At 42.4% G+C, this 27,705-nt stretch overlaps 2 protein-coding genes across 2 annotated transcripts; both read left to right on the forward strand.

The window, feature by feature from the left end:
- The first annotated feature begins 684 nt into the window (after positions 1 to 684).
- Positions 685 to 11,170, forward strand: LOC140138190 (uncharacterized). Its single transcript, XM_072160112.1, has 5 exons — positions 685 to 759; positions 5,533 to 6,131; positions 7,040 to 7,746; positions 9,393 to 9,658; positions 11,050 to 11,170. Exons 2-5 carry the CDS (start codon positions 5,621 to 5,623, stop codon positions 11,102 to 11,104), a joined length of 1,539 nt encoding a protein of 512 aa, XP_072016213.1. The 5' UTR covers positions 685 to 759; positions 5,533 to 5,620; the 3' UTR covers positions 11,105 to 11,170.
- LOC140136974 (uncharacterized) lies at positions 11,066 to 25,819 on the forward strand. Its single transcript, XM_072158637.1, has 3 exons — positions 11,066 to 11,604; positions 25,450 to 25,560; positions 25,724 to 25,819. Exons 1-3 carry the CDS (start codon positions 11,194 to 11,196, stop codon positions 25,817 to 25,819), a joined length of 618 nt encoding a protein of 205 aa, XP_072014738.1. The 5' UTR covers positions 11,066 to 11,193.
- Positions 25,820 to 27,705: the final 1,886 nt, after the last annotated feature.

Genomic DNA, 27,705 nt, shown 5'->3' on the forward strand with positions numbered 1-27,705 from the left:
TTTACTGTGTGCTAACTCGCACTGTCCCATCTTGCCCCAACAAAAAAAGTCCCATAGTAAATCAATGGCGTCCCATTTTGCCCCAGCTGTCCCATTTTACCCCAGCTTCTTTACAGAAATTTTTTGCAGTGGGGTAAAATGGGACGCCTTAAAGACACCTTAATAAAATAATGAAGCCGGAGGCCGACGGGCACCAATTTTTGTGAAACGTACCGGTAAGTCTACTAGACTCTTGGTGATGTAGGTTGTAGTGGTCACTTGTCGCAAGTTGTCGGGTATTACCGGTAGTATTATAGCCGAGTAAAATCTGGTGGGGCAAAATGGGACATTGGGTGGACCATTTGCCCCACTTCCCCCTATATCGTGAATTTCATAAAATGAAAATTATTTGATATCAGAAAGACATTCTTCGTATTCAGAATGCAATTCGATATGTTTGATGTGCTCTCATGTCCCACAAAAAATGCTGTCGAAACGCTCAAAACGCTAATTCCAGATCCCTTAATTTTCCAGAAGAAGTTCTCGGGTTTATTCAAAAGCTTTCAAAGTTATTTCTTACAATAGACTAAGTTGTCCAAAGTGGGCGCCCTCATCATTCTATCTGTTGGCAGGCGACAGGGTGGCAGGCGAACATCGATCACGTACAGTGCAACGATAGGAGGGATGTAGTCAGTGCAACGATACACGATATGCCCGGGCGATGTAAACAAACCAGCTGACGTGATGAAGATTGATGTTGTGATCGAATGACGGATTCAGGTAAAAACTATTGCACTTTTCTTCTAGATAACATGCGATACCGCGCCGAGAATGCTACTTTTTGACATTCGGTGTTTGGAACTTTCAACAACAACAACAAAAAATGTCATGAATAACATCATCTTCGCGGCACATGCAGCAGTGCACAGCCACAGTTGCAGAATTCAGCTACCATACACGTGTGACATGATCGATACATCTTACTATATAAATAGGGGAATGTTGTATGTATCTACATGATCTATGTATGTATCTATTCTATCTATGTATCTATCTATGTATGTGTATAATAAAGGCTCCGTCAGTTTCGATCAAGCAATTTTTGGCAAGTCGAAGGGGGGCAAGCGATTTTAAGCACAGATATTTTGGGCGCGTCGTTTCTATATTACGCCCTAAAAAGGTGTAGGAAAATATTAGGAACACGTTCAAATATGCAAAATTTCCTGCTCGCTAGTCGCTACGCTCGCATTATATGATAAGACAATTTAAGGTTATAAAATAGGGTTCACCAAAATCTTAGTGTGTAAAGGGGGGGGGGGGCAAAGATTTTTTGGCACATCGAAAGGGGGGGCAAAGGTTTTTTGGCACGTCGAAAGGGGGGGGGCAAAGATTTTTTTGGCACGGCCAAGGGGGGGGCAAGCGATTTTTGGCAGACCACTTTGAGAATTCACCACCCCGCGGGTACACGCATAATTATTGTAGGTATCCTAGGTGAATTCAAATTTGCCATCAAATTGCATCGTTTTATATATCAAATTAAAGCCCTTGAGTAAACTAAGCCAAAACTGAAAACCTTTTTTTCATAGCACTTTCCGTAGCAAAGTTACATCTTGTCAAAGATTGACTTTCATCAAAAAGATTCAGCTAGCAAAATTCCCCAAAACGGCATTTCGGGGTGTTTCTAGATCTTAGTCTCATGGCGATGGCAGCTTTTTTTAATGGAACTGCTATCAAAATCCTCTAAAATTCCATGTGCGACTTGATTATCACCATAAAAATCATATATTTGGGTCAAGTGAAGTATAGAAAACATATTTATGTAGGTTTCCTTCACCCACCTATTCTCGAAAAAAATTCAAATTTCTATGTAAATATGCATTGTGTTGGGGCCCCGGTCTCGGCGAATTCGCTGACTAGTAAATGTGTTAACTACGGTTTGCCTAGGTTACCTAATTATTGCACAGCCCCTTATGTGAAAATTTGGTTGAAAACGGTCAAGAATTGGCTGCAAAAACAGTAAAAAAGTGAGTTTTTCGGGCAATTATATAGCGGTTGTTTGTTTACGGCCTATGCCAACCAACGCGTCCACATGTCTAGCATAAACCGTGCCGTCATTAGCGTCGTCGGCGTACACGACGCGCGCCACTTGACTTGCCCGCATCGGGATTAGGCCTACGAAGACTTAAAATATAAGGTAGGCCTACTTTGGATGGATTAAATAAATAAATAAAAAAATAAATGTGAAAAAAAGGAAGCTAATATAATAAGAACATAATTAAATGGGCCTTATTCATGCAAACGGAAAATCACAAGGGAAATGTAAGAAAAGGCAGATTTAATAAATAAATAATGGCAACGGGGTTAAATAAATAAATAAATCAATAACATGGAAACGGAAAATTACAAGCTAAGCAGGAAATATTAAAAAAAGGGGGGAAGATAGGCCGACGTACATGTAGAAGAAACTGAAAAGAAAGAAAGCCCGGGGGGTACTCAGTACAAATGACCATACGGGGACGTGCCTCAAACATGGGTAGCATTTTCAGCCTTCTGGTATATCAATGACCCCTTTTTCAAAGCCTATTTTGGTATATGAATGGGTCCTTTTTCAAAATTTTCTCAATTTTTTCGAAAATCTGTAAAAACTAAGACAATTTTGGGTAAATTCGGCTGAAAATTTTGACTTTTGGTATATCAATGGGTCCAAATTTCTTGAAAAATTGGTATATTTATGGGTCTACTTCCAAAATCTCAGTGGCACGTCCCTACCAAAACCAAACTTGAGTACCCCCCCCCCCGAAAAGAAAGAAGCTAAAAAGGAAATGCAAGAAGGACAGGTCTATAAAAATGAAATTTACCTTTTCAATGAGTCTACCTGTTCAGTAATTCCTCCTGTTTGAGTGAACGCTCCCGTTTACTCATCTAGCGGGGACCCGCGCGAAGCGCGGGTGTCCCGCTAGTGCATAATAAACAGTCACAGCTGAGTACAAGTGCATGCTGTAACCTGTAAAGATTTATTTATAAATTAGAATGTTAAAACCGTGAACACAACCACATGAAAAAAAGTTACATGGTCATGGTTACAATACATGACATAACATGATGAGAATTTTGCACAGTGGATTGGGGGGGCAATTTTAGAAAAAAAATGTTCGCGGGCATCCTTGAAATGGCGCGACACAGGGGGTGTCTGAGGGGATGTGACCCCTCAGAAGTTAGAAACTTTTGGAAAACGAAGACCCAATTGAAGACATGGACCATTTAATGTCACTATTATTAAGGATGTCCCGGGGGGGCCACTCAACTTTTTAGGTGACGTGTATGTAGAGCTGTTAAGACCCCCTTTTTCAGCCTCATTGTCACCCAAAGACCCCATATTTTTTTACGAACACATGCTCTGTCACCCACAGACCCCATATTTTTGCATTTGATCTGTCACCAAAAGACCCTTACTTGTTCAATTTTAACAGCAACTTTCATTTAACACTGATTTTGTTACTTATTTTGAAAAAACAAATAAATTTGAAGCCATTTAGAACTAGAAATTTGATTTTCGAGGTTTCTGTGGCACTGTTTCGGTTTTCACCCAAAGAATCCATTTTAAAAAAAGGTCATGTTCTCACCCAATGACCCCATATTCTTTACATTTTGCTCTCACCGAATGCCAAAAATCATGCACTCACCCAATGACCCCATATTTTTTACATTTTGCTCTCACCGAATGCCCCTTAGTGCGCAAGTGCCAGCCCTACACCTATATCCATTTCAAATTGAAGTGCCCCCGGGTAACGTCCGATTAAGATTATTTAAGCGCCAAAATGTTTCTTTCATCAAATCCCAGCAAATAAGTTTGGTCTGAATCAATTTAAAAGTAAGTACTTCAATTTTTAGTGGACATGCCTACTATTATTGTGTAAGAGTGAAATTCCACAGCTGTGGAGTGGCTGCCTCCTGGCTTAATCTGAATCGATGTTTTTTAAGGACGTGTACAGATGAAGCAAGTTGTTGTTTGCTGTATCCCGGGGTACTCAAGTTTGGTTTTGGTAGGGACGTGCATTGAGAATTTGAAAGTGGACCCATAAATAGCAATAAATTACCAATTTTTCAAGAAATTTGGACCCATTGATATACCAAAAGTTCAAATTTGCGGCCGAATTTAACCCAAATTGTCTTAGTTTTTACAAATTTTCCCAAAATTTTGGGAAAATTTTGGCTAGATTAAGGAAAAATTGGGCTATTTTCCCTAAAAAGTTGAGAAAATTTTGAAAAAGGACCCATTCATATACCAAAATAGGCTTTGAAAAAGGGGTCATTGATATACCAAAAGGCTGAAAATGCTACCCATATTTGCGGCACGTCCCCGTATGGTCATTTGTACTGAGAACCCCACCCCCCTGGGGTGCTGTATCAAGCCGAGGTCGATATATTATAAATCCTGTTCCATCAATCTAACATTCTGCTGTAATGCCCCCGACTTGGGCGGTGGTGGGTTGATCGGTTTGTTCCCGGGAACCCTCCCTCTCCAGTGCAGCAACTGTTGACATCAGGGAATCACATTACAGAAAATTCACTGAACTGGAATAATCATATTCCAGAACCATCCATGTGTAAAATGCACCCAATGCTGTTTTGGGCTTAGTGTCTAAAATTCAGTCTATTTATCAGTCTACATTTGAGCTATACTGTCCAAAAGTGGTGTAAATTTGTGTCAATAAACAGTAGTTTTAACTACTCATTGTTAAACCATCATTGTTACTGCCAAACCAATTTTAGATGTTTTGTTGAATTATAGACACTTTGGGTTTTATTACCAACCTCGAAAAACTGCAAACAGTACTATTCAAACGAAACTGAAGTGATTGTATGTAACGGTCATAATATTTCATGTTTTTGTCTTGTGTTGCCTTCCATACCCCATGTTTCCCATTTTGACCCTAACTGCTTCCCATACCTAACATTACATCACCATCCTTGACCACTAACCTTGACCATTTCCAGAGTTTTAACCTGAATTCAGGTTTTTTGAGAGTCCAAATTCCCGCATTTTTATTTATTTTCAGCCCGTTTTGGGGCTTTTGGGCTGCATACACCTGCTTTTTCAGGTTTTCTCACCACTTTCAGGTTTTTTGAGTGAAACTTACTGGCATCTCTGATTTCCTGCCTATCCCCAAATTGCGCTACCCTTGCAAGTTTGACCTGGTAACCATGGTAATCCCATCCCATAATATGTTATTTACCATGTGGACTAGACATGTGCTCCTCACTCCATCTCTGACTTCCAACCAGTCAGCATCTCCACCCTGTCTGAATGTTATATATGTTTTGATATATCTTCGTTTGTAAATAAAACCATTTAAAAAGGAACACATATCAACTGTTTTATGCTGCTAGTATTATTGAATATTTTCGCCAAATATTATATACCCACAAGCCCCCACGGTCAGATGGTCAACAACTTTTCCCCTTCAAAATCGGACTTTTTCTCATCTGTGACATGTATATTAAGGTTTTCAGTCACGGATGCTAATTGATGTTTTTTCTTTTCACTTACAGGAATGCAACATAAAACAACATACTCGTAGCCAGTGACATGCATATGTGACACTAGTAAATGTGATTTTATACAGAAACACTTGCAGAGATGGATGCCTTTGTTTCTCAGATTCAGAGCCTTGATGCATCTGATATCGCCTGTATTCTGAGACAAGTTCAAGGTGGAGAACTTACTCTTGAAGAAACACCATCAGGATCCAACCAATCTACAAGCCACTCACAAGCTAGCTACTCAAGAGGTGTGGAGCCAATGAGAGATAGTTCTAGTATCATCGAAACAGTACAACATGCAGCAGAAACTATCGCTCAAACTGACTCCGACTCTGACCCGATCTTGTCAGCAGGAAGACTGATGAATCTCCAACGCCCTGGACAAAATACTCTACCTCTGCAGTCCACTGATGTTCACATCCCTGTACCTCACTCCAGAACAGAACTTCAAAAGCAGATCTTTCAGGCTCGTTTGATGGGAGCACCAAGTGAAGTGGCTGAAAGAATTACTCGGAAGACAGGGTTTGGTTCTCCACCAAGAGTGAGACCAAATATTGGGCTGAGTCGTTCACTGTCTCATCCTGTGCATCAGGAGGAAAGAACGACAGGTGAGTCAGTTCTTGGGGACGGGGATTACTTGGATCTTATTTTGGGTGCCCATGCTTACAGTATGTAGAAAGTGTGGGACAAATTATTAAAAAAAACCAGAACTTTTAACTAAAAGGGTAACACATTAAAATTCACTTAAAATCATGAAGAAATCCTTTTGGAAATCTGGGAAAGGGACAAAAAAAATCAAAATTACTAACTAAAGTTCAAGACTATTCAAGAAAGAAACTTTAGTTCTTTCAGCCATCTATTATTAGGACCTCCACACAATATATTGGGGCTCGTATTTCAGGGAGGCATCAAGGCTTTTTGGCCTTGATGCCCTTCTTTATCTATCTTTGCTCTCGCACACACAGTGGCCTTTAAAATGGGTGCCCCAACAAATTAAAATTTGAGGCCTGCCATATATATAGGGTTTGTTTGACAATTTCTTAGTCCTGGTTACAGTCTGTTTTGACAGGTACATGCCCATTTATATACGCATGCCGCATGGCTAACTAAGATTCAAATAACCTGCCCAGGAAGCAGTTGCAGAACTGCTTGTCAGACACAATGTATTTAGTATTTCCTGATTATTTTAAAAAGTATTGTACTTAAGTTGCAAGTAGATGGCTACATTTTGGGCTCAGGTTTAACTTTTTGTGAACTTTAATTTGGGCCTGGATTGGATACAGTAATTTTAGATTAGTGCATAATAATTTAAGAAGGTTTTCAATATGTGCAATGTACTAGAGCAAAAAGCACACACTCGCCCACTATGTTTTCAACTTTATTGCCAAGAAACAAGTGCATATTTTGCATATTTTTTAATAGTTGAGTAGAGAGGAAATAGATGAGATCCTGAACTTTCAAAAACATAGGGTCATAAGGTTTTCTTAATCAATATTGCATGTTTTGTTTATCATAGGTGATGTTGGTAGAATGACAGAGAGATATGACTATCCAGACCAAAGGCTAGAGCATAGAAGAGAAATCAATGTCTATCACGATAGATCAAGAAGTCCTTTGAGAAGGGATGAGAGAAGGCCGCCAGAGGAGAGACGAAGGTCATCAAGTGACAGGAGGCATTCTGGGGAATGGAAGTTTGATAGGTCTCCTGAAACTCAGGCTACATGTAGGATGTCATCTATGGACAGAAGCAGTCATAAATCCTGGGACAGGGACAGAGTTGAGCATGAGAGTAGCAGTAAGAGACTTTCAAAAGAGCATGACAGGTCCAGGCTTGAGGATGGTAAAAAAAAAAATACCTACAAGAATAGACGAAAAGCTAAGAGGGAGGAGAGAAAGAGACAAGATGAGGACAGAAAGAGACAAGATGGTGACAGGAAGAGACAAGATGGTGACAGGAACAGACAAGATGAGGACAGAAAGAGGCAAGATGGTGACAGGAAGAGACAAGATGGTGACAGGAAGAGACAAGATGAGGACAGAAAGAGACAAGATGGTGACAGGAAGAGACAAGATGGTGACAGGAACAGACAAGATGGTGGAAATCCATCCAGTGATGGCAACACAAAAAGTGAACACAAGGAAACACAAAGAGGGAAGAAGAGAAAGAAACAAGATGACGGAGATGAGAAGGAGGAGAGGAGAAGCACCAGCAGCATATCAGAGGTAAATGCATGAGAAAGTGTGCAACATGTGTGCAGGGATTTTTTTATGCTGTTTGGGGCACACAACAATTATGTGTTGTGTGGGCTTTATGTTATGGATAGATGGGTGATCGGCTGTCTGTCTGTCCGTCCGTCCAGTCAGCTGTCCGTTCATCCAGGCATGACCTTATATGAAGGTTACCTGTATGGGTGACTCTATTTGGAATCTACATCCCCCTGTGTGAAACATTAAGGTCATGTCTTCCAGGAGGTGTATGGATATCAACTGGAATAGCCTTATTACAACTTAACTCTAAACTTGATAGGGTGTTAGGAGTATGGTGACCTGATGTGCTGTAGAGATATATTTCATTTAATTTGCATCAGATGCCAAGATTATTATAGCTGTTTTTAAAGAAAACATTTGTATTTAAGGGATCTGGAATGTAGGCTTGGGCGATGTCGCACCCTGCGATATATCGCGATATTAAATCCTTATCACGATGACGATATGTAGAAATAGTGACAGGCGATATACTTATAACTGGTCTCCCATCCACTCAGCAGGCCATGATCAACGAAATGTTCAATGTGCATGAGGGCAGCACTGCAGCAGTGGTCTCCCATCCACTCAGCAGGCCACAATCAACTAAATGTTCAATGTTCATGCAATGCAAAATAGCGGAAACCACACACAATAATGGCGGCAAATGGTTTCATACTGTTTTTAATAACGTTTCGGATATAAAGAAGCTGTTTTGAACGATGGCAGTGGATTGAATAAGTATGTTTTGTACTTGTTTATTTGTATACGTGTTGCTTCACTGTTTGCTGGGCCGTTTTGCACCTGTATACCAGTGAACTTCTGATATGGCATGCATGCATGTATTGATAAAAATATCGTCAGATGGCGATATTGTGATATGTTTTTGGTCACGATATGCGAAGACTGACGATGCCCAAGCCTACTGGAATGAGCGTTTCGACAGTATTTTTTGTGGGCCATGAGAGCACATCAGACATATCGAATTGCATTTTGAATACGAAGAATGTCTTTCTGATATCAAATAATTTTCATTTTTTGAAATTCACGATATAATACAAATTTTATGACAAATTATTAAAATTTGATATTTGTCACATTTTCGATATATAACAGTCCTCAAGTAAATTTTATAATCTAATGATATATTTCTTATTGTATGTAGCTGGGAGGAAAAGCTGACGACCAATTGAAAATTTTGACCTTATTGAAGATATGGATTTTTTTCCCAAAAAGACCTAAATTTTTTGGTGTTCATCAGATTTATAAAGTTTACTTTGAGTACTGTTAAATATCAAAATATCAATTTTAATAATTTGCCATAAAATGTGTATTACATTGCGAATTTCAAAAATCTAAATTATTTGATATCAAAAGGACATTCTTCGTATTCAGAATGCAATTTGATATGTCTGCTGTGCTCTAATGTCCCACAATAAATACTGTCCAAACATTCATACCCCATCCCTTAATTGCAGCATGGAAACTGTCCAGTATAAATTCAAAGCACAGAAATAAGTGTGAGGCAGTAAATTGACCGAATATGTTTTTTTTTTGTAAAACCATTCTGCACTTGTAAGTGTACTCACATTTTTCTACATAATTTCTATATTTAATGTTTACAGGATTCAAACGCTAACCCTAGATATCTGCTTAGTGGCATCACACCTAACATGACCTCTGAAGATATCAGCCAGTATTTTTCCAAGTTTGGCCTCATCACAGATTTGACCCTTGCACCCAGTGAGGGCTGTGGCTACATTGAATACAAGAAGGCCAGGCGACACAAGCGGGCCAAAGAGTCAAAGAGAGAAAACAGCTATATAATCGGGACCATGTATTGTGTGGAAGTGTCATTGTATGTACAAGAGTTGATACTTCATTTAAGCAGGTAGGTGATGTATTCCTATTAAAGAGATATTTTTTTGAACTTTGTTTCAGACTATGATCCAGATTTGCATAGACAGTCGTTTTTCTAGACAATCTTTTTTATTTATTTGCCAAAATGCAAACGCTGAACTAGGTTACTAATATCCGACAGTGGACCTCCGCGCTGTCAGCATAAATATTAGTAACCTCCACCCGAACAAATTGCGAGAGCGCTGGTCGCCGTACATGGATTACGCGCTACCATATTTTCACAGCTATTGTGATTCACACTTCTGCTATTGGTCGTCCAGTTTTAGCCTGATCAATTTTTGGAAAGGCAAAGCGTAAATTTTTTTTATTTTTGAGGAAAATTGTGTGTTATATAAGTGAAGAGATAAAAGTGACGGTTATGAATGAGGTTAATAACTTTGCATCGGTAATATGTAGGGCATTGTAAAAAATCTAAACATTTTGCTTTGGACCTCGGAATATCCCTCAAAGCTGCGCCCCTTGGGATATTCCTCGGTTCCAAAGGCAAAATGTTAAATAGATTTTTCACAATGCCCTCCAAATAATCAATGTGCAGTTAATAACCTCTAAATAATATCACAGTTTGCTTGTTGCAAAGTCCCTAGGTGGTCACTTATAGGGGCATGGACAGTTAATGGCTATTCCAGATGAAATCCATACACCCTCTGTGGAACCCTTGACCTTAATCTCGCACACAAGGGGTGTAAAATTTCAAGTTGCTCATGTAGCTAACCCGTTTGAAATTCACACACCCTGTGTGGAAGATTAAGGTCATCTCTTGCACAGAGGGCATATGAATTTCAACTGGAATAGCCTGCTAATTATATTCTCCAATTAGAATACCAAGATGTGAATATGTAACCGCAATGTAAAATCTGTATATCCACGCTATGTTATATCAGTGCTATGCATGGTTTGACTGTAGTGAAATGTCATTTACTAGACTGAATTCTCTCTTGTCTACCAACTCAGCATATTACTTATTACTTATCCCCACCCCCCTGGTTTGCCAGGAAAAAAATGAAGTGTGTCCATCGTAAACAGCCTTTTACTGCAAATCATTCTTTCCTTGTTTGTAGTTTAACAAGACGATGAGACCAAAATGCGAAGTGTGTGACATGCTCTTCACCAATCTCAAGGATCAAGTGTAAACTTATATTAAATAGGTGATGCGATCAAGCTAAATGAGTCTGATGTTGATCAAAATCAACAAAATTCAGTTTTTAATTTCATTACATTAGCCATTCTCAGAGCTTTGTTTTGAATTTGCTGTGCTGAAAGTCTGTTTATACTTTTAGATAATGTATAAAATAGTTTATAATCTGAGACTACTATAAATAGTTTTACAATCTAAAACTTTATTGTCTATAAATTGAATTTCAGACTTTACAGCAGAAGATTGAAAATGGAGACCTACCACCAGACTACAAGGATCTGATTCTTGAGGATGAAACCAATGAGGCAGAAGAAGCAGAGAAAGGTAGCAATGAAACAGACGCTGAGAATGCAGAACCTGAGAAAGCTGGCATGGGAGCAGAAGACTCTTCCAATACCAAGCCTGAAGAGGAACCTCTGGATATTGATGATAGTGATGAAGAGATGAAACAGAAGGAAGAAGGTGCAGAGAAGGGAACAGAAGAGGACTGTGTGGTGCATTCTGAAGTGGACAAAAGCTCTGAGTTCGATCAATTAATGAGGAACGACTGGTATGATAAACTTGAGCGGATCAGAGCATTTATGCCGCAGATTCCTAGTATATGTACCCAGCTGAGCAGAGGTGACATAAGGGAGATACAACAAGATTACTTGAATACCATCAAAGGAGGAAAGATAGTAAAAAGTCATGATGAGTATCAACAAAGTCTGTTTGAGTGCCAGCATACTAGGATGCGCTATGTGGTGAAGTGTAAGAACCGTAGCGATTGGATCAGGAGCCAGGTAAAGTTGTTATTGTGGCACTTTGATTTGAAATACACACTCCCCTTGTGTAAGGTTTAGCTTAAGTCTTCTACACAGGGAGTATGGGACTCAAATAGAATAGACAATTGTGTAACTTCCATTTGAAATACTCACTCCAGTTGTGGAAGATATAGGTAACTTAAGGTGGTACTACACCCCTAGCCAATTTTTTTGCTTATTTTTGCGTTTTTCTCAAAAATTATAGCGCAATAGCGCATTAGTGACAAGTAAGATATGTATATTATAGTCGAGGACCTCATGTCCGAGGCCAAGGCCAAGGACATGGTGTCCGAGGCCAAGGCCAAGGCCAAGGACATGGTGTCCGAGGCCAAGGACAACCCTCCGAGGCCAAGGACATTTGTCTCCGAGGCCAAGGCCAAGGACCAAGGACTTTCATAATAATGAACCATACTAAACCATGCCCGATCGGGGGATCATTGTCGTCAACATAGGCCTAAGGCAATTTTATATGCACATTAAATAACGCTGAACGATAATCCTATTTATAAAACTCTATCAAATAAACATGCCTAATTAATTGGGCTCTTTATCCTAGTTTAAACCAACAAAACACAAGTAGGCCTATGTTGTATTTTCAAACTTGTTCATTATATCGTGTTGTTTCTTAGTTTTACAATGTATCTAGACCAGATGCATCCATAACGTAGTGAAGATTACAATATAACACGCTTTTATGTGTTTGATCCGCATATCTACCATTATTTTTTATGTCAAAAAGCTAGATAGTGGTGTAGATTTCTTGTTGACATTGGGAGGTTAAAAAAAAAAGAACATTTTCTTGAAGTAATGTGAATCCAGCCCCTTTTGGCGACAAAATAGGTATATGGTACAAAAAGCGCGTGTAGTGCAAAAAATTGCCATATTGAAGCAAAACGGGTGAAATATAGTTCAAAAGTGGAATAAATTTGCGCGAAGCTCACAAAATTTGGCACTTTGGGGGCTAAAATGGCCAAATATGAGGTTAATTTGGTCAGAAACCCACATACAGGCGTCAACATTGGACCATCCCCGGAATCTACTCCTATTGCATGGTTTCGCCATGTGCGAGGAGAGCTTCGATCTGGCAGCATGCATGAATGGGAATTGAACCAGTCATATAACATTGCGTAAAGTTATGTAATTCTTCCTTTCATTTCATGCCAGTTCGAGGCTTTCCTTGGTGGAACCGTGCAATAGGCGAATGGTACATGGTATAATATGTGTGACAAAGCAGCCAAAAATGGGCAACTATCTTAAGGGATCTAGAATGAGCGTTTATTGTGTTTCGACAGTATTTTTTGTGGGAGAGAGCACCTCAGACCTATCGAATTGCATTCTGAATACGAAGCATGTCTTTCTGATATCAAATAATTTTGATTTTTTGAAAATCACAATATAATATTAGATTTTTTCAAATTTTTGATATATAACAGTCCTCGAGTAAATATATAAATCTAATGATATATTCTTAAAGTGTATGTAGCTGGGAGGAAAAGCCGACGGTCAATTGAAAATTTTGACCTTTCATATTGAAGATATGGATTTTTTCCCAAAAGACCTTTTTTTTTTTTTTGGGGGAAATCCATATCTTCAATACGAAAGGTCAAAATTTCAATTGATCGTCGACTTTTCATCCCACCTACATACACTTTAAGTATAAATCATCAGATTTATAAAGTTTACTTCGAGTACTGTTAAATATCAAAAATATCAATTTTAATGATTTGCCATAAAATGTGTATTAAATTGCGAATTTCAAAAATCAAAATTATTTGATATCAGAAGGACATTCTTCATATTCAGAATGCAATTGATATGTCTGATGTGCTCTAATGTCCCAAAATAAATACTGTCCAAACGTTCATACCCCTTCCCTTAAGATCAAACACAGCAAAATGTAGCTGATGAAATTAACCAAAATAGATCAAATTAGTTTGATCACATTTAATCGAAACGCGTCCTACAATAGCTTCCAATGAGTTTCTTAAAATATTTAAAAAACCTCTTCTCTATTCGATATTCCTATTTTAGGAATCATATTGGCTGAGTGGAATTTTAATTAATAATAAAGCCACATTTTTGGCCTCCATGTGCATGTTTTGCAAAAAGCAAAGATGATAGTTAGGGGAAAGTGGGGTAATGCCGGACTGTGGGGAATCCCGGACACGTCGATTGCAGCTACACGGGGAAGGGTGGGACTATTATACTACCTTAGGGTATTAGCTACCTCAAGGTGTACCTCACGTGTACTACTACCAGCGCTTTGGGTCTCGTCTTTCTTTGTGAAAATTACGAAAAAACAGAAATTGTCATTTTTGACTTTTTATCTGAACAGTGATTTATTAGCTGGGTGACAGTTAAAGCGACAAGGGACACAGATTAAGTATGGCTGAAAATTATGTTTGATACTTGATTGTTAGCTGGATGTATGAATTCTGGTATCTTAAAAATGGATTAGTAGAACAAGCACTGAAAAAATAAATCGAGACCGTGAGGGGTAATCCCGGACACACATGCGTCTCTATACAGATGGGGTATGTCTGATGTGCTCTAATGTCCCAAAATAAATACTGTCCAAACGTTCATACCCCTTCCCTTAAGATCAAACACAGCAAAATGTAGCTGATGAAATTAACCAAAATAGATCAAATTAGTTTGATCACATGTAATCGAAACGCGTCCTACAATAGCTTCCAATGAGTTTCTTAAAATATTTAAAAAACCTCTTCTCTATTCGATATTCCTATTTTAGGAATCATATTGGCTGAGTGGAATTTTAATTAATAATAAAGCCACATTTTTGGCCTCCATGTGCATGTTTTGCAAAAAGCAAAGATGATAGTTAGGGGAAAGTGGGGTAATGCCGGACTGTGGGGAATCCCGGACACGTCGATTGCAGCTAAACGGAGAAGGGTGGGACTATTATACTACCTTAGGGTATTAGCTACCTCAAGGTGTACCTCACGTGTACTACTACCAGCGCTTTGGGTCTCGTCTTTCTTTGTGAAAATTACGAAAAAACAGAAATTGTCATTTTGACTTTTTATCTGAACAGTGATTTATTAGCTGGGTGACAGTTAAAGCGACAAGGGACACAGATTAAGTATGGCTGAAAATTATGTTTGATACTTGATTGTTAGCTGGATGTATGAATTCTGGTATCTTAAATATGGATTAGTAGAACAAGCACTGAAAAAATAAATCGAGACCGTGAGGGGTAATCCCGGACACACACGCGTCTCTATACAGATGGGGTAATGCCGGACACTTGTTATTTCGAAAATATAGACAACAACAACAGCCCCCATAGTTATTCTTGTCATGTTTCTCTAAAAGGTTCTTGATAACTAAACAGCAGATCAAAAAAATGGTATAACTCTATCACTCATTTGCCTGCATTTTTGATGATTTTGCCTGTCCTTGTCGTGTCCTTGTTGTCGAGGACCAAGGACTTTGAGGTCCAAGGCCAAGGCCAAGGCCAAGGACTACACGTCCGAGGCCAAGGACTACATGTCCGAGGACCAAGGACTTCACAACCTGTCCTCGAGGAGTCCTCGAGGCCAAGGACAGTACTCGAGGACTACAACACTGAACTACTGCACTGAAAATTCAGCAACTAAAGGCAAGTACTTATTGATTTATTGATCAAATATTGGTTTTCCCTCATTTTTGACTGTAACTCCCAAAACTATTGTCTGTGCAGAAATAAAATTTCCAGTGTAGCAGTTGTAGTCCTTGCCCCTATAATATACATATCTTACTTGTCACCAATGCTCTATAATTTTTTAGAAAAATGCAAAAATAGGCACAAAATTGGGCAGGGGTGTAGTACCCCTTAAGCCATATGTTATTACTAGAGTTCTCTTAGCAAATCCAGGTACTCACAAGCCATATGGTTTTAAAATAATTAACCCTAGCCAATTCTATTTGGAAAACATACTCCCTCTGTGGAATACGTTTCTTAAATCTTTCACAGGGATATGGTAGATTATAAGTGGAGTATCCCATTGTATAAGGTGTTTTAGTTACGGTATATATCTTTGCTGTTAAATAAAGATTATATTTGCATCACATGAACAAATTTGACCACCAGAGCAAAACAGTGTATTATTATCACTACATGTACCTTCTAGTGCCGTCGTCAGCACCATTTTGTACAATAGAAATGTCGATATATTTCTTATACCGACATCGACAGTTTGTTGACATAAAAAATTCTAAATTTATTTAAAAAAAGTTCAAAAGTGTTTTTTTTTTTCAAAGCTGGATAAAGTTGTACATTTTAATTACTTTTGCTTCTATTGAACAGCTAGCAATGCATGCTAATTCAATGGTTCCTGGCTGCTCAATAGAAGCAACAGTAATTAAGGAGGCTGTGTACTCTCAGACATGCATGTAGTAAAAGTGCAATAACTTTGTAATTATTCGCGCAAGACATATAAAAGTATACATTTTTATAAAGGCAAGACATCAATAAATCTTAGACTCAGTACACGGTCGATCTTACCGTTTCGATGTTGATTAAGATACTTCTTGCATCGATCCCGAGATGCGGAAAAACCAATAGTCATTTTGTCCCACATAAATGAATAAATAACAAAAACCCCGATCCCCGGTGGACTCACCCAAAAGGTGACGTCACACCATATGATCGTCCTTATCCTCCTTGGTCTCCGACTGACACAGGCGTGCCTATCGATTGTTCATAGCACTGTGTATCAATTTCTCGACCAAAAGGCGAGATATCGGTTGTAGTTTCACACCTTAGGTAAAACCAAACCGGTATTGTTCGGCTGAGGATAGTTTTGACGGCATTTTCTGGCGAAAAAAGTGACAAAAAGCGATCCAAAACTTAGCTACATATCGTGCCTCCGTTTGTATCACGGGACACACGAGCAATTCAAAATGGCCGCTCGTTGGCGCCATTCATTTTGTTTCCCACGTAAAACAACCATTGCAGCCTGTAAGTTACAATAGATGTTTGTACATACACATTGTATTTCATGTACGGTAGGTTATTGTTGCTATGTTAGGGTGATTACTCTATCGTTATGTCTTCATTACCGTCCGATAAGGCGAGTTAATCAGATATTCATACGGTGGGGATTGGTAGGGACCCGTCTGACATTTTAGTAATAAAGTTAGCCAGTCCTTACTTTACCACTAACGTTAGCGACCAGCCTCCGTGCTCAGGTTTGCTTACTGGGCTTGAGTCGCGTGTTGGGGGGTAGTGCCCCCTCCCTTTTCTCCTCGCTTCGCCTCGGCCCTGTCGGGCTTGCCCTTCCCTGGTGACGGAGCGGGACCCACGCCCGCTCTGTTTCACCCACAGGGAGTGCTCACGATCTTCTAGATGTCTTTCTTTTGCTTAGGACTCTCCGAGTTCCAGCTTGACGATTGGGATAGGCTCCGTCATCGCCATAAGACGAAGAAGAAATCTACCAAGGGCACTGGTAAGGTCGATCACGGTGGATTCTGCTGTGACAGCCCCTATGGGTCATGGCAGGTCTGCTTAAGGGGCTCCGGTCCCCGGACAAGCAGGCGGTTCCTTCGGGGACTGCTAAGCGCGTCCAAAGGCTCAGCAGCCAGCGAAAGCACTGACTATACGTCGGAGCAAAGTAGCAGGCAGCAGAGCGGTAACCACCAGCGAAAACCCTAGCGGGTTTTGCAGCAGGAGGATACCAGTCGATACGGTAGATTCCGCTGTGACAGCCCCTATGGGTCATGGCAGGTCTGCTTAAGGGGCTCCGGTCCCCGGACAAGCAGGCGGTTCCTTCGGGGACTGCTAAGCGCGTCCAAAGGCTCAGCAGCCAGCGAAAGCACTGACTATCGTCGGAGCAAAGTAGCAGGCAGCAGAGCGGTAACCACCAGCGAAAACCCTAGCGGGTTTTGTAGCAGGAGGATACCAGTCCTCTAGCGAAAATCCTCACGGGTTTTAGCAGGAGGACACCCGTCTGTTGCAGGCATATCTCACGGGCTCAAACAGCCACAGTAGTAGCCAGCGGCGGGCAGCATGCAAGGGTACCCGGGCTTGCCTGGGTTGAACCCTAGCATGCATGGGTTCAACAGAGAGCGATACCGCGGCTAACGCTGTGGGTGTAGTCTTAGCAGAACCAACTGGGGTTGTCACACGGCAGCGTTCCATGGCGGGACCGCCGAGTGATACCCTGGGCCCTAGAATAGCTGCTGGCTGTCCACAGGGACTGGCTGGCGATTATTCAGGGGTTGGGCTCGCAGTCTCTCACGGGACAGCGACCCAGGTGCATTCGGTGGCAGCTACAAAGACGAGCTACGGCTTGACTTCAGTGGTAGCCGCTATGCACCCGCCCATAGCTGCAGTGAGTGGTCCGCCACACACAGCGACCTTGGGCAAAGCTCTAGAGGGTACAGTAAGTAGCTTGAACAGCCTAGCTGATCAACAACCCACTTATGTCCTCGAGAGCCAGCGGAGCTGGGTGATCCATTATCTTCAATGGGTCAATTACCCTCTCTTGATCGATCACTGTCAAATCAACAGGGCATAGCTCCATTGATTGACGCTGCCTATTCAGGTGGCGAGGTGATTGATCGGGGTATGCATCTGCCTCAGCTACCCGTGGTACTAGGCAAGCTCCCTCTAGCCAAGGGACAGCCGGTATAGCGGGTACCCATACACACGCAGCTTGATCCCTTGCGGGGAACGCGGTGAGGCATGGGTACAGTGGTACACAGCCGGGAGCCCTCACGGGCACCTACGCTGGAACCACGCATACAGCGGTACACAGCCGGGAACCCTCACGGGTACCCACGCTGATACCGCACCGGTACCGCAGCACCCGCCTTAGTCGCCGCAGTCTCTGTGGCAACAAGGGGGGGCAGGCGGCGCCGGTCCCGCAGTCCCATGCGGTTACCCTGCTGGCCGCTCCTCCCAGCGTCCGCCGCCGGCGGGGTATGCCCCGTGGTACCCGCCGCAGGGTGTTTCTTCCACGGCCTAACACCGTGGCAAGTGTCGCCTAGCGATGGCCACGCAGTACCAACATCAGCTGTTGACCAGGCCAGCCGGCATGGGGCTAACCCAGATCTTGATCAGGGTAGGCCCGTGCTGCTAAGCGCTAGGGACGGCTGCGAGAGCATCGCGGACCCAGTGGTGCCATGGCGGATACCTCAGGGTCTTGCGGGAGTACTCCCTCTTCTGCTGGCAGGTAGTCGGCGAGCCACACAGTGGTTATGCCTTCTTACCCGCTTTCAGATGCCCGTCCTCAGTTACCGTCATCATCGGAGCATGATACGGATACTGTGGGCGAGGGAAAGGAGTCGGAAGCTGAGTCCGGTAGTGACATCACTACAATCTCCTTCCCCCGCTGCCCCGCGAGGGGAGCAACAGCACTGATCTTCCTCCGGACACCCCCCAAGGGGGAGTCCATGGAGGAGGACCAGGGGATCCTTTCAGTAGGATGCTCAGCTGCTGCTTCCTCACAGGGGCGCCTGCACTCTCATTCCCGCAAACCTCACGGGTAGATATCGTAGGGCTGTCGAGCTCAGTAGAGCTATGGCGCCGCGTGCTTGCACGCTTCCTCTGCGTGTAACGCGGGAGGACCACGGGACCTACCTGAGGGGATCCGAGAGGGACCCAGATGTCGTCAAGCGTATCGCGCTCAGACAACATCTGAGCTCTTCCGCGAGGTGAGCCTATTAGCGGTGCTAACAGCTAGCCTCAACGAGAGCTCCATGGGCCTAGCCCATAGGGTGTCCACTCAGCGCCGGGGTGGGGCCTGCCACTCCAATCGCTCAACGCGATGGAAAGGCATGGTCCTTTTCTCTTTGGATGCTTCTGCGCTACGGTGGAGGACCGTGCAAAGAAGCTACCAACGGAGCACTCTGAAGAAGTCGGAAACTGCCCTTACCATGGGTAGGAGCTCCGACTTCAGCAGGCCGTGCACCACCAACAGTACCGAGCCCACTACCTCTGCAACACCCATTTCTGGGAGGCGCAAGGGTAGCACAGGAACAGCTGGCAAGCCCGAAGAAGAGCAAGCGCTCTTCCAAGGGAAGCTAGGCAGAGCATTCCTGGGGGCTCAGCGGTTTTTCCACAGGGGATCTCCCAGTGGGCGACCGCTTATGGCTTTCACCCAGAGGTGGGAAACCATCTCTTTGAGCGCCTGGGTATGGTCAGTGGTGAGTGGGGGTTACAGACTGACAACCCAGTCTCCCCACATTCGTCTGCACATTTCAGAGGTCCACAGTAGTGCCGTCAGACGGCCCCCAGCGTCGGGCACTACTGACAGGGATCACACAGCTTCTCACGAAGCGGGCGATTGTCCCGGTCTACCCCCGTTCTACGGGTGATCTTGGAGCCATTGGCTCCAAGGAAGACCGGCGACGGGAGCCCCATCCGGAACCGCAGGCTGTTGAACGTTCTTCAGGCCCAAGAGGTTCAGAATGGGGACTCTCGCCTCGGTGCTAGCCTGCCCCATCAGGGGCATGGGAACAGCATCGCTAGATCTCTCGGACGCCTATCTGCATATGCCAATCGCCTCTCAAGATCGGAGGCATCTGCGCTTCTAGGTACAGGATCAAAATTACCAGTTTTGATACCGGCCATCCGCCCTGTCCATCTCTCCCAGGGTGTTTAACACTCTTGGTCAGAGCGGTGGCAGCGTACCTGAAGCACAGGGGTGTCAACATCAGTTGCTACCTGGACGTTTGGCGCATATACGGGCGCACGCCACTGAAGACTACGGGTCTCATGGGGTTGATAGTCCGTGGGGTGCGGGACCCTGGATTTTTGATCAGCTCAAGTCCAGCGTGGTCCCGGCGCGAGACACCACTATTTGTAGGGGCCCAGATCACCCTCACGGAGGGGTTCGCGGTGCTCTCACCCGGCGGTGACGAACATGGTGCGGTGTGCCTGACTCTTGGCGAGTCTCGGGCAAAACCCGCTGTGGCATGGATGAAGGTGGTAGGCCTAATGGCCAGTATGGTAGACCTCGTACTGTACTGCCGTTTCTCGTTAGGCTTACCCAACTACACCTTCTAGCCTGCTTGCAGGCCCAGTCGTCACTCAATATCCCTCGCGGTTCCGTTGTCGGAGATCGCGCGAGAGGAACTCTGGTGGTGGACCCATCAGCCCAATTTGACCCAGGGTGTCAGGTTTCCTGCACCCCGGTATGTCACGTAGTGACGACCATAGCGTCAAAAGCGGGGCTGGGGGTCCACATCCACGGAGACTCCGTCTCGGGCCTATGGGGGCCATAGAGACAGAGTTTCACATCAACCTCCCTCGCTTACGAGGAGGTGATCGTGGAATCACATACCGTTGTCCTGACGGATAACACAACCGTGGTAGCCTACCCCAACAGACAAGGGGACTCCGGGCCACCACGATTGAGCCTGCATGCACGACACCTGATAGGGTGGTGCAAGTTCAGGCAGATTACGATGAGAGTGATACACATCGCGGCGTCACCAGCATCCTCGCGCACAATCTGTCACGAGGAAGGGTGTCGGGACCAGCAGAATGGTCCCTTGCTCCGCAGGTCGCTCAGACGATCTTCAAGGGGATGTACCACCCCACGAAAGATCTGTTCGCATCTCATCGCAATCATCCACTGCCGGTGTACTGCTCAAGGGTCGCGGACCCCAAGCATTCACCGTGGGCGCTCTGTCCATAGACTGGGGAGGATGACAGCTTATGCAGTCCCTCCGATCTCACTACTCATGAGGGTGGTGGCCAAGATCGGGTGGGAAGACTGCATTGTCATTCTGCTAGCGGCAAGGCCGCTGGCACTCCCCGGGGTACCAGATCTACTCCGGATGCCCGGAGCGGAGGTACCCAGTCTATCACTAGAGCACCTGCAGTTAGCTGCATGGCCCTTACCAGGGAAAACGCAGCGGAGGGATACTTTTCATCCGAAGCTGGTTTTCTCATCGCCGGGGCTAGACGGAAGTCTACCCTCCGTGCGTATAGCCAGAGTCTGGCTCCATACTACGCTTGGTGCAATGAGACAAATAGCTCTCCGCTAGAGCCTCTGTGCTGCTAGTTCCGGAGTTTCTGACAGAAAAGTTCCAAGCAAGACTTCAGCGGGCCACTGGGGCCAGCTATAAGTCAGCTGTCCTCTCCATTCACCGAGGTTTCGAGACGGGTCGACTATCATAGCCGATGGTTACCCTATTAGTCTACGCCTCGACGGTATGTTCAACGAGTGTCTACCAAAAAGGAAAGTGATCCTCCTAAGGGATCCCAACACAGTCTTAGATTACTTTAAGGGTCACCCTTTTGACCTTCCGTCAAAAGCGACGCTTAAATACGTAACTCTCAAGATGGCTTTCCGGTTTGGCGTTGGCTTCGGGACGGCGGTGCTGAGTTGCACACGGTCTCGAGGTTAGCTTCCGTGTTCACAAACACTGGAGCGACACTGTTTCGGCGCTCTGTTCTCGTGACTACGCACGGGCGCGGTGCATACCGACATTCGTCCCTCTCCAATCCCCAGGGTTGGGCAAGGTTCGGCTGAAGCCAAAGATAGGCTGGGGTGTCCGATAAGGCGCTGCAGCACTATTTCTTCCGAACACAAGCCTTGCGAGGACTCACGACCGCATTCATCACCCTTACAGAGCCTTTTCGGGCCAGCCGCTGTCGCAATGGCTGGTCCAGGTGTTGGTGGGGTCCGGGGGATCGCGAAGGTTTCGCGTCCCACGACCCACTCGACACGAGCTATCTCATCATCTTGGGTATACCGTTCGGTTGTCCCTTGAGGAGATCTAGCAGGCGGTGTCCCGGAAGCCACCTTCGCCCTTCTCTACGATACTTCCGTTTACGTTAGTAATCAGAGACGGGCGGAGGTTTACCGGGACATTGTTCGGCGATCATAATACGGTGGTGTACGGGTTCCAGGTTTTCAGACTATACATAATACTCAGCATGGTAAGAACCAGTGTCGCTATTCTTAACCACCAAACTTATTAAGTAAGGAGGTTTATGTCTGTGATCGCGTGGTCTTTTTGTTTTCCCGACCGTTGGGGAAAATATTTTCTGACCTCGCGAAAACCATCGTTACCCGCTCCCGATCCCTGATCAGATGCTGACCAATCTTGTACCTCCATCCGTTGGTTACTTGCTAGATCGATCTTTCAGATGTTGATGCAAGAAGTATCTTAATCAACATCGAAAGCGGTAAGATCGACCGGTGTACTGAGTCTAGTCCCAAACAAAAATGTTTGGTAGACTCATAACCGGTCGCGATCTTACCTTTCCGATGTTGATTATCCCGACCCCGCCACCCCTACAAGTTTGGTCCGGTAGGGGATCCCAAGTCGGATAAGGGGCGATCATATGGTGTGACGTCACCTTTTGGGTGAGTCCACCAGGGGATCGGGGTTTTTGTTATTTATTCATTTATGTGGGAAAATGACTATTGGTTTTTCCGCATCTCGGGATCGATGCAAGAAGTATCTTAATCAACATCGGAAAGGTAAGATCGCACCGGTTATGAGTCTACCAAACATTTTTGTTTGGGACTAATATAAATACAGATTTGGGGTAAAAACAACAATTATGAAGAAAATCACAAAAAAGTGAGTTTTTGGCAATATTTGTTAGGTACATCAAAACAAAAAACACTCTTTCCAAAATATTTTATTTTGTTTTAGCTCAATCTTGAGGCTCCATTCCAAAAATGTTTTTTTTTTTTTTTTTTGATATTGGCCTTAGTTTTTGAGATATTGACCATATAAGGCATCAAATTGAACTTTTTAAAATTCACAAACGCCTATTTGCACAAAATGATGCCTAAAATCAGAAATAGACCAAAATATAAAAAAAAATGAGAAAACCGTTTCTTGAGTCGATCATGCTTTTTACGATGATCATATTTGCTTACCTATAGATGCTGTATTTATTGAGTTATCGTGTACCTAAATCGTCATTTTACCGAGAAAATGAACATTGAAATAATGGCCGTTGAAGTTTAAAGTGGTCACATTTTGCCCTTTCATCGAATCTCACAGGAGAATGCGGCAGTTTTCGTTTTTCTACCTTATATTACGTGAACATCGGGTAAATCCACAGCACGTTGAGAAGTTTGAGCGAAATCCATTCATAACTTGATATTCAAATCGAGGGAAAGAACTTGAAAAAACCCACATTTTATCAGCTAAAAGGAGCCATTTGACCACTTGAAATTAGTGTTTCCAAAGGATGCGCAACGCATGCAGATAAGCGTCGCGTATGCATAGCGTATCTGTGCGTTAACAAATTGCGCGATACGCTGGCGCGATGCGTTGTTGGCGTGTGTACCTCGCTGATACAACAAAGATTTTCTCTCTTTTAAAATTGCAGGCACGAATGAAATAGTGAAATAAAATCCATAAAATAGCACAGTTGGAGTTTATAAATCTGGATTTTCTTTCCTTGTATTTATAAAAAACATAACAAAGTAACAAATATAAAAAAAACCTCAATTTTGCGAAAGAAACAACGTCTTGAGTACACAGCCGCGTTAAAATGTAAAACTTGATCCAGCTTTGAAAAAAAAACTTAGAATTTTAAACTTTTTTTAGGAGCAGTGGTTCTTCACCAATCCTGATGAATAACAAGTAAATTTAGGGTCTGTTCTTTATTTTCAATTTATCTGTTATTAAAATGTCTAAATTCAGTTAGAATAAAGGGATTTCTAGGCTTATTTAAAAAAAAATTGAAATTTGTTGTGTATCATATAGTATCAATTAATCTGTGTGTGTACATTATACCAGGTAAGACTTGGGTCCAGTACAACATTAAACAATAAGATATTTTGACATCTATTGTACCCCCTTCTTCAACCTGCCTGTATTTGATGTCACATGCATATTACAACCAACCACTGCCATGGTTTGATGCTGGGTAACAATGTTCATAGGAAAAAGAAAAAAAGCACTATAATTTGGAATTGTATCTCAATCCTAATCCCTTATATTCTTGTTAGGGTGATGTTGGTCTCAAGGAAACTAAATGGACAATGTTCCAAGTCAGCACTCTACATGTACATATAGCATCAATACTTTTCAAGATATGGATAAATTTGTAAATGATACCTTGATATTTTTACCAAATTGCTAGTCTGAGTAATGTGCTAATTAGTTCCTGCCTTACTCAGGATTGAATAGGGATTATCATATTCAAATGTCAATTATTGATTAAATAAACCTCTTTTTAATAAGTACTTTCAAGGATTTAAAAGTCCACTCAGTCCCAAGGTCAAATACCATGAAATAAAGAATTCCAAAATTTAATTTTTTTATGGGAATGTCATCTGTAAAGGCCTATAACTCAAAAACAGGGTTTTGTTGGCGCTGGTCACATATCCCCCCCCAGTGGCGCCACAACAGCGTACACAGCGTCGGGGTTTGGTTTGCTTGATTGAATCACATAATAGTATGTTTAAAACATTGACACCTTATTCGCTAACTAATCAGCATAGCATGTTCTTATGTGACAATAGTAAGTAAGCACACATAGGCCAGCATTGTTCTTCTGTGTGGTAGCAACAGTCTTTGCGACCCGTCTCTTCTGTGGTATAGCGTCATAAGGGCACAGGGCACTTCTCCTATCTATTTGAAAATTTATAAAATCCCATTGGAAAATTGCAGAATAATGGATTGTGCTTCTGGTGAAGCTCCCCCTCATGGTCGGTGCTTCCCTAAGGATAACTCTTGCTATGTCGCCATCTCTCTTAGTCCAGTGGACATTATTGCTGATACAAGAATTAGCTTTGTTGTGTGTGGGTGGGGTGTGTGTTGTGTATGTGCTTATCAATATCAGATATCATAAATGCCATCCTTTGACAGGGGTGTTTTTCTTTTTTCTTATTACAGAAGGAACTTTTTAAAAAGTTACAATTGAGTGAAGAAATCCAAGCTGTCAACTTGTCAGATGAAAATGGATTCACATGTTTCTTGTGTCACTTGGATTTGAAAAGAGCTAATGTAAGTTCATATTGATTTAAGTATCAATAGAGGCCGTCAGCCTTTTCCGCGGGATCCGCCATCTTGTGGGTACTGCCGTTCTGCATGTCACATCACATATCAATATTTTAATTTTATCAGTTTGTAATCAATGTCTGTATGTCTCTCTCTTTTTCTTTTATAGCTCTACAATCAGCACATCACTTGCAAACGACATAAAAGTAATGTGGCTGGCGCATGCACAACATTAGGCAAGATGTTCATTGTCAAGCCAATTTAGGCGTTAGACATTACGCTCCCGATTACGCGATAAGATAACAATTTAGCATTATGTGACATATGATCAAGAGGAATGAGTCACTGTCGGCAATTTTCAATTACAAGTTTTTTACATCATTTTCTAGCAGTTTACGAATGCTACATTTTGATGCAAATCCCATTAGTAGCCAGGCTCACATCACACACTATAGGTGGCGCTATTCGTCCATAGGGAAGTGGAATGTGCCTGTACGGTCCAAAAATGGCTTTACTGTGGGGCTCAATGGAAAAAATTACAAAAAATTAATTTTGACAACCAAAACCTAAGTGATGTTGACTTATGTTGGTACTGGCATAATAATGGATTCATAAGCTATCACATAGTGCAATCTATGTTCCACCAAGTGGACGCTCGTTAAAAGCGCAAAAGCAATTTGTGTGTAAATCAAGACCATCCAAAACAGCTTTCTTACAGTAAAGAATAGGAGGTCATCTGGGGTCACATACAGTAGTGTACATTGTACATGTGCCTGCTGTCACAATTTCACACACAAAATTTTGGACAATTTGGTGACACTATTTTTGTCTGTAACTTCAAAAGTATATGCACTAGAAACATGATTGACCCCTTATTGTTTAGGTAATTTGATTCTCTTTCAAATGAAAGAACTTTCAGCTAAAAATATTGAACTTCAAAATTTTATGAACATACCTACCATTAGAATCGGACATCTGGTTACTGAGTTATGAGCAATTTAGTAATGGCTGAAAACAATATAAAATAAAGAATTTGAACAATGTTTTTGCCAATATCTCAAATACAATTTTAGCAACATCCGACTCATTCCCCTTGATCATTTCATGTAATCTGGCATCTTTTGCAGAGATACCCCTTTTCCAATTTTTAACCTATTTCTGTTTTTTAACAAACCAGAAAATTATGTTGTTGTTTTTTTTTCACTATCCATTTTTTGGTAAAAAAGAAAAAATTTACATTTTTTTGGCAAACAAAACAAACTTTTGTGAGGTTCAAAACAAGTCAGCAGCAGTGGTTGATAATAAAGGCGGGACCCTCTTAAAATAATTTGGTTGGTCTCCATTCTGGAAAATGTTTCAGCTTCAAGAGGGGTCGGCCTCCCTGATCCCTTGACAGGGCACTGCAACTGGACCCCACTGGGGTCAGCACCTAGGCCCTGGCAAGACCTAGTGTCATCTCTACTCTTGGGGTGACCTGAATTTACATAGCTGGAATGTTAGGATAGTTGGAATGTTAGGAGAGGAACGAGAGGAATACACATGTTAGGATTCCAGAATTAATTTGACTATGAAAACTGTATTGTCCAAGTCGTGATAATTAATAGCCCGCTGATCTATTATCTATAATTGTAGCTTTAAAAATAGATAAATAATGAGAGTAAGTACCGTACTCATTCCATTGGGCTATATTCCAGTTGAAATCCATGCACCCACTATGGAAGACATGAACTCACATGACACAGGGGGTATAGATTTCTAATAATCACTCATTCAGGTAATCCCATTTGAAATGTGTGTAAGATTACAGTCATATCTTCCATATGGGATAGAGTTGGGCGACTAAGTCGCCAATAGTCGTTAGTCGCGACTATTACTGATAGTCGCGACTACGACTATTGAAAACCAAAAGTCGACTAATGCAAGTATATTTTTGTGTTCAAAAATTACTTTAAAAGTGCCAGTTATTCGCACCAAAACCAACCAAATACTAACATATAGACTGCGAAAAATGTGTTAGTCATTGTCTTACCAATAGTAACACCAACCAACAAGTAATCATAAAGTCCATAAATCATCATTAAACTGGTGTTATTGACTTGTTGTCGAACTACTTTCCCACAAGATAAAAGCCGTCAAAAAGCTCAAATTACT

This window comes from Amphiura filiformis, chromosome 17, assembly GCF_039555335.1.
Source record: "Amphiura filiformis chromosome 17, Afil_fr2py, whole genome shotgun sequence".
Taxonomy (NCBI): Eukaryota; Metazoa; Echinodermata; class Ophiuroidea; order Amphilepidida; family Amphiuridae; genus Amphiura; species Amphiura filiformis.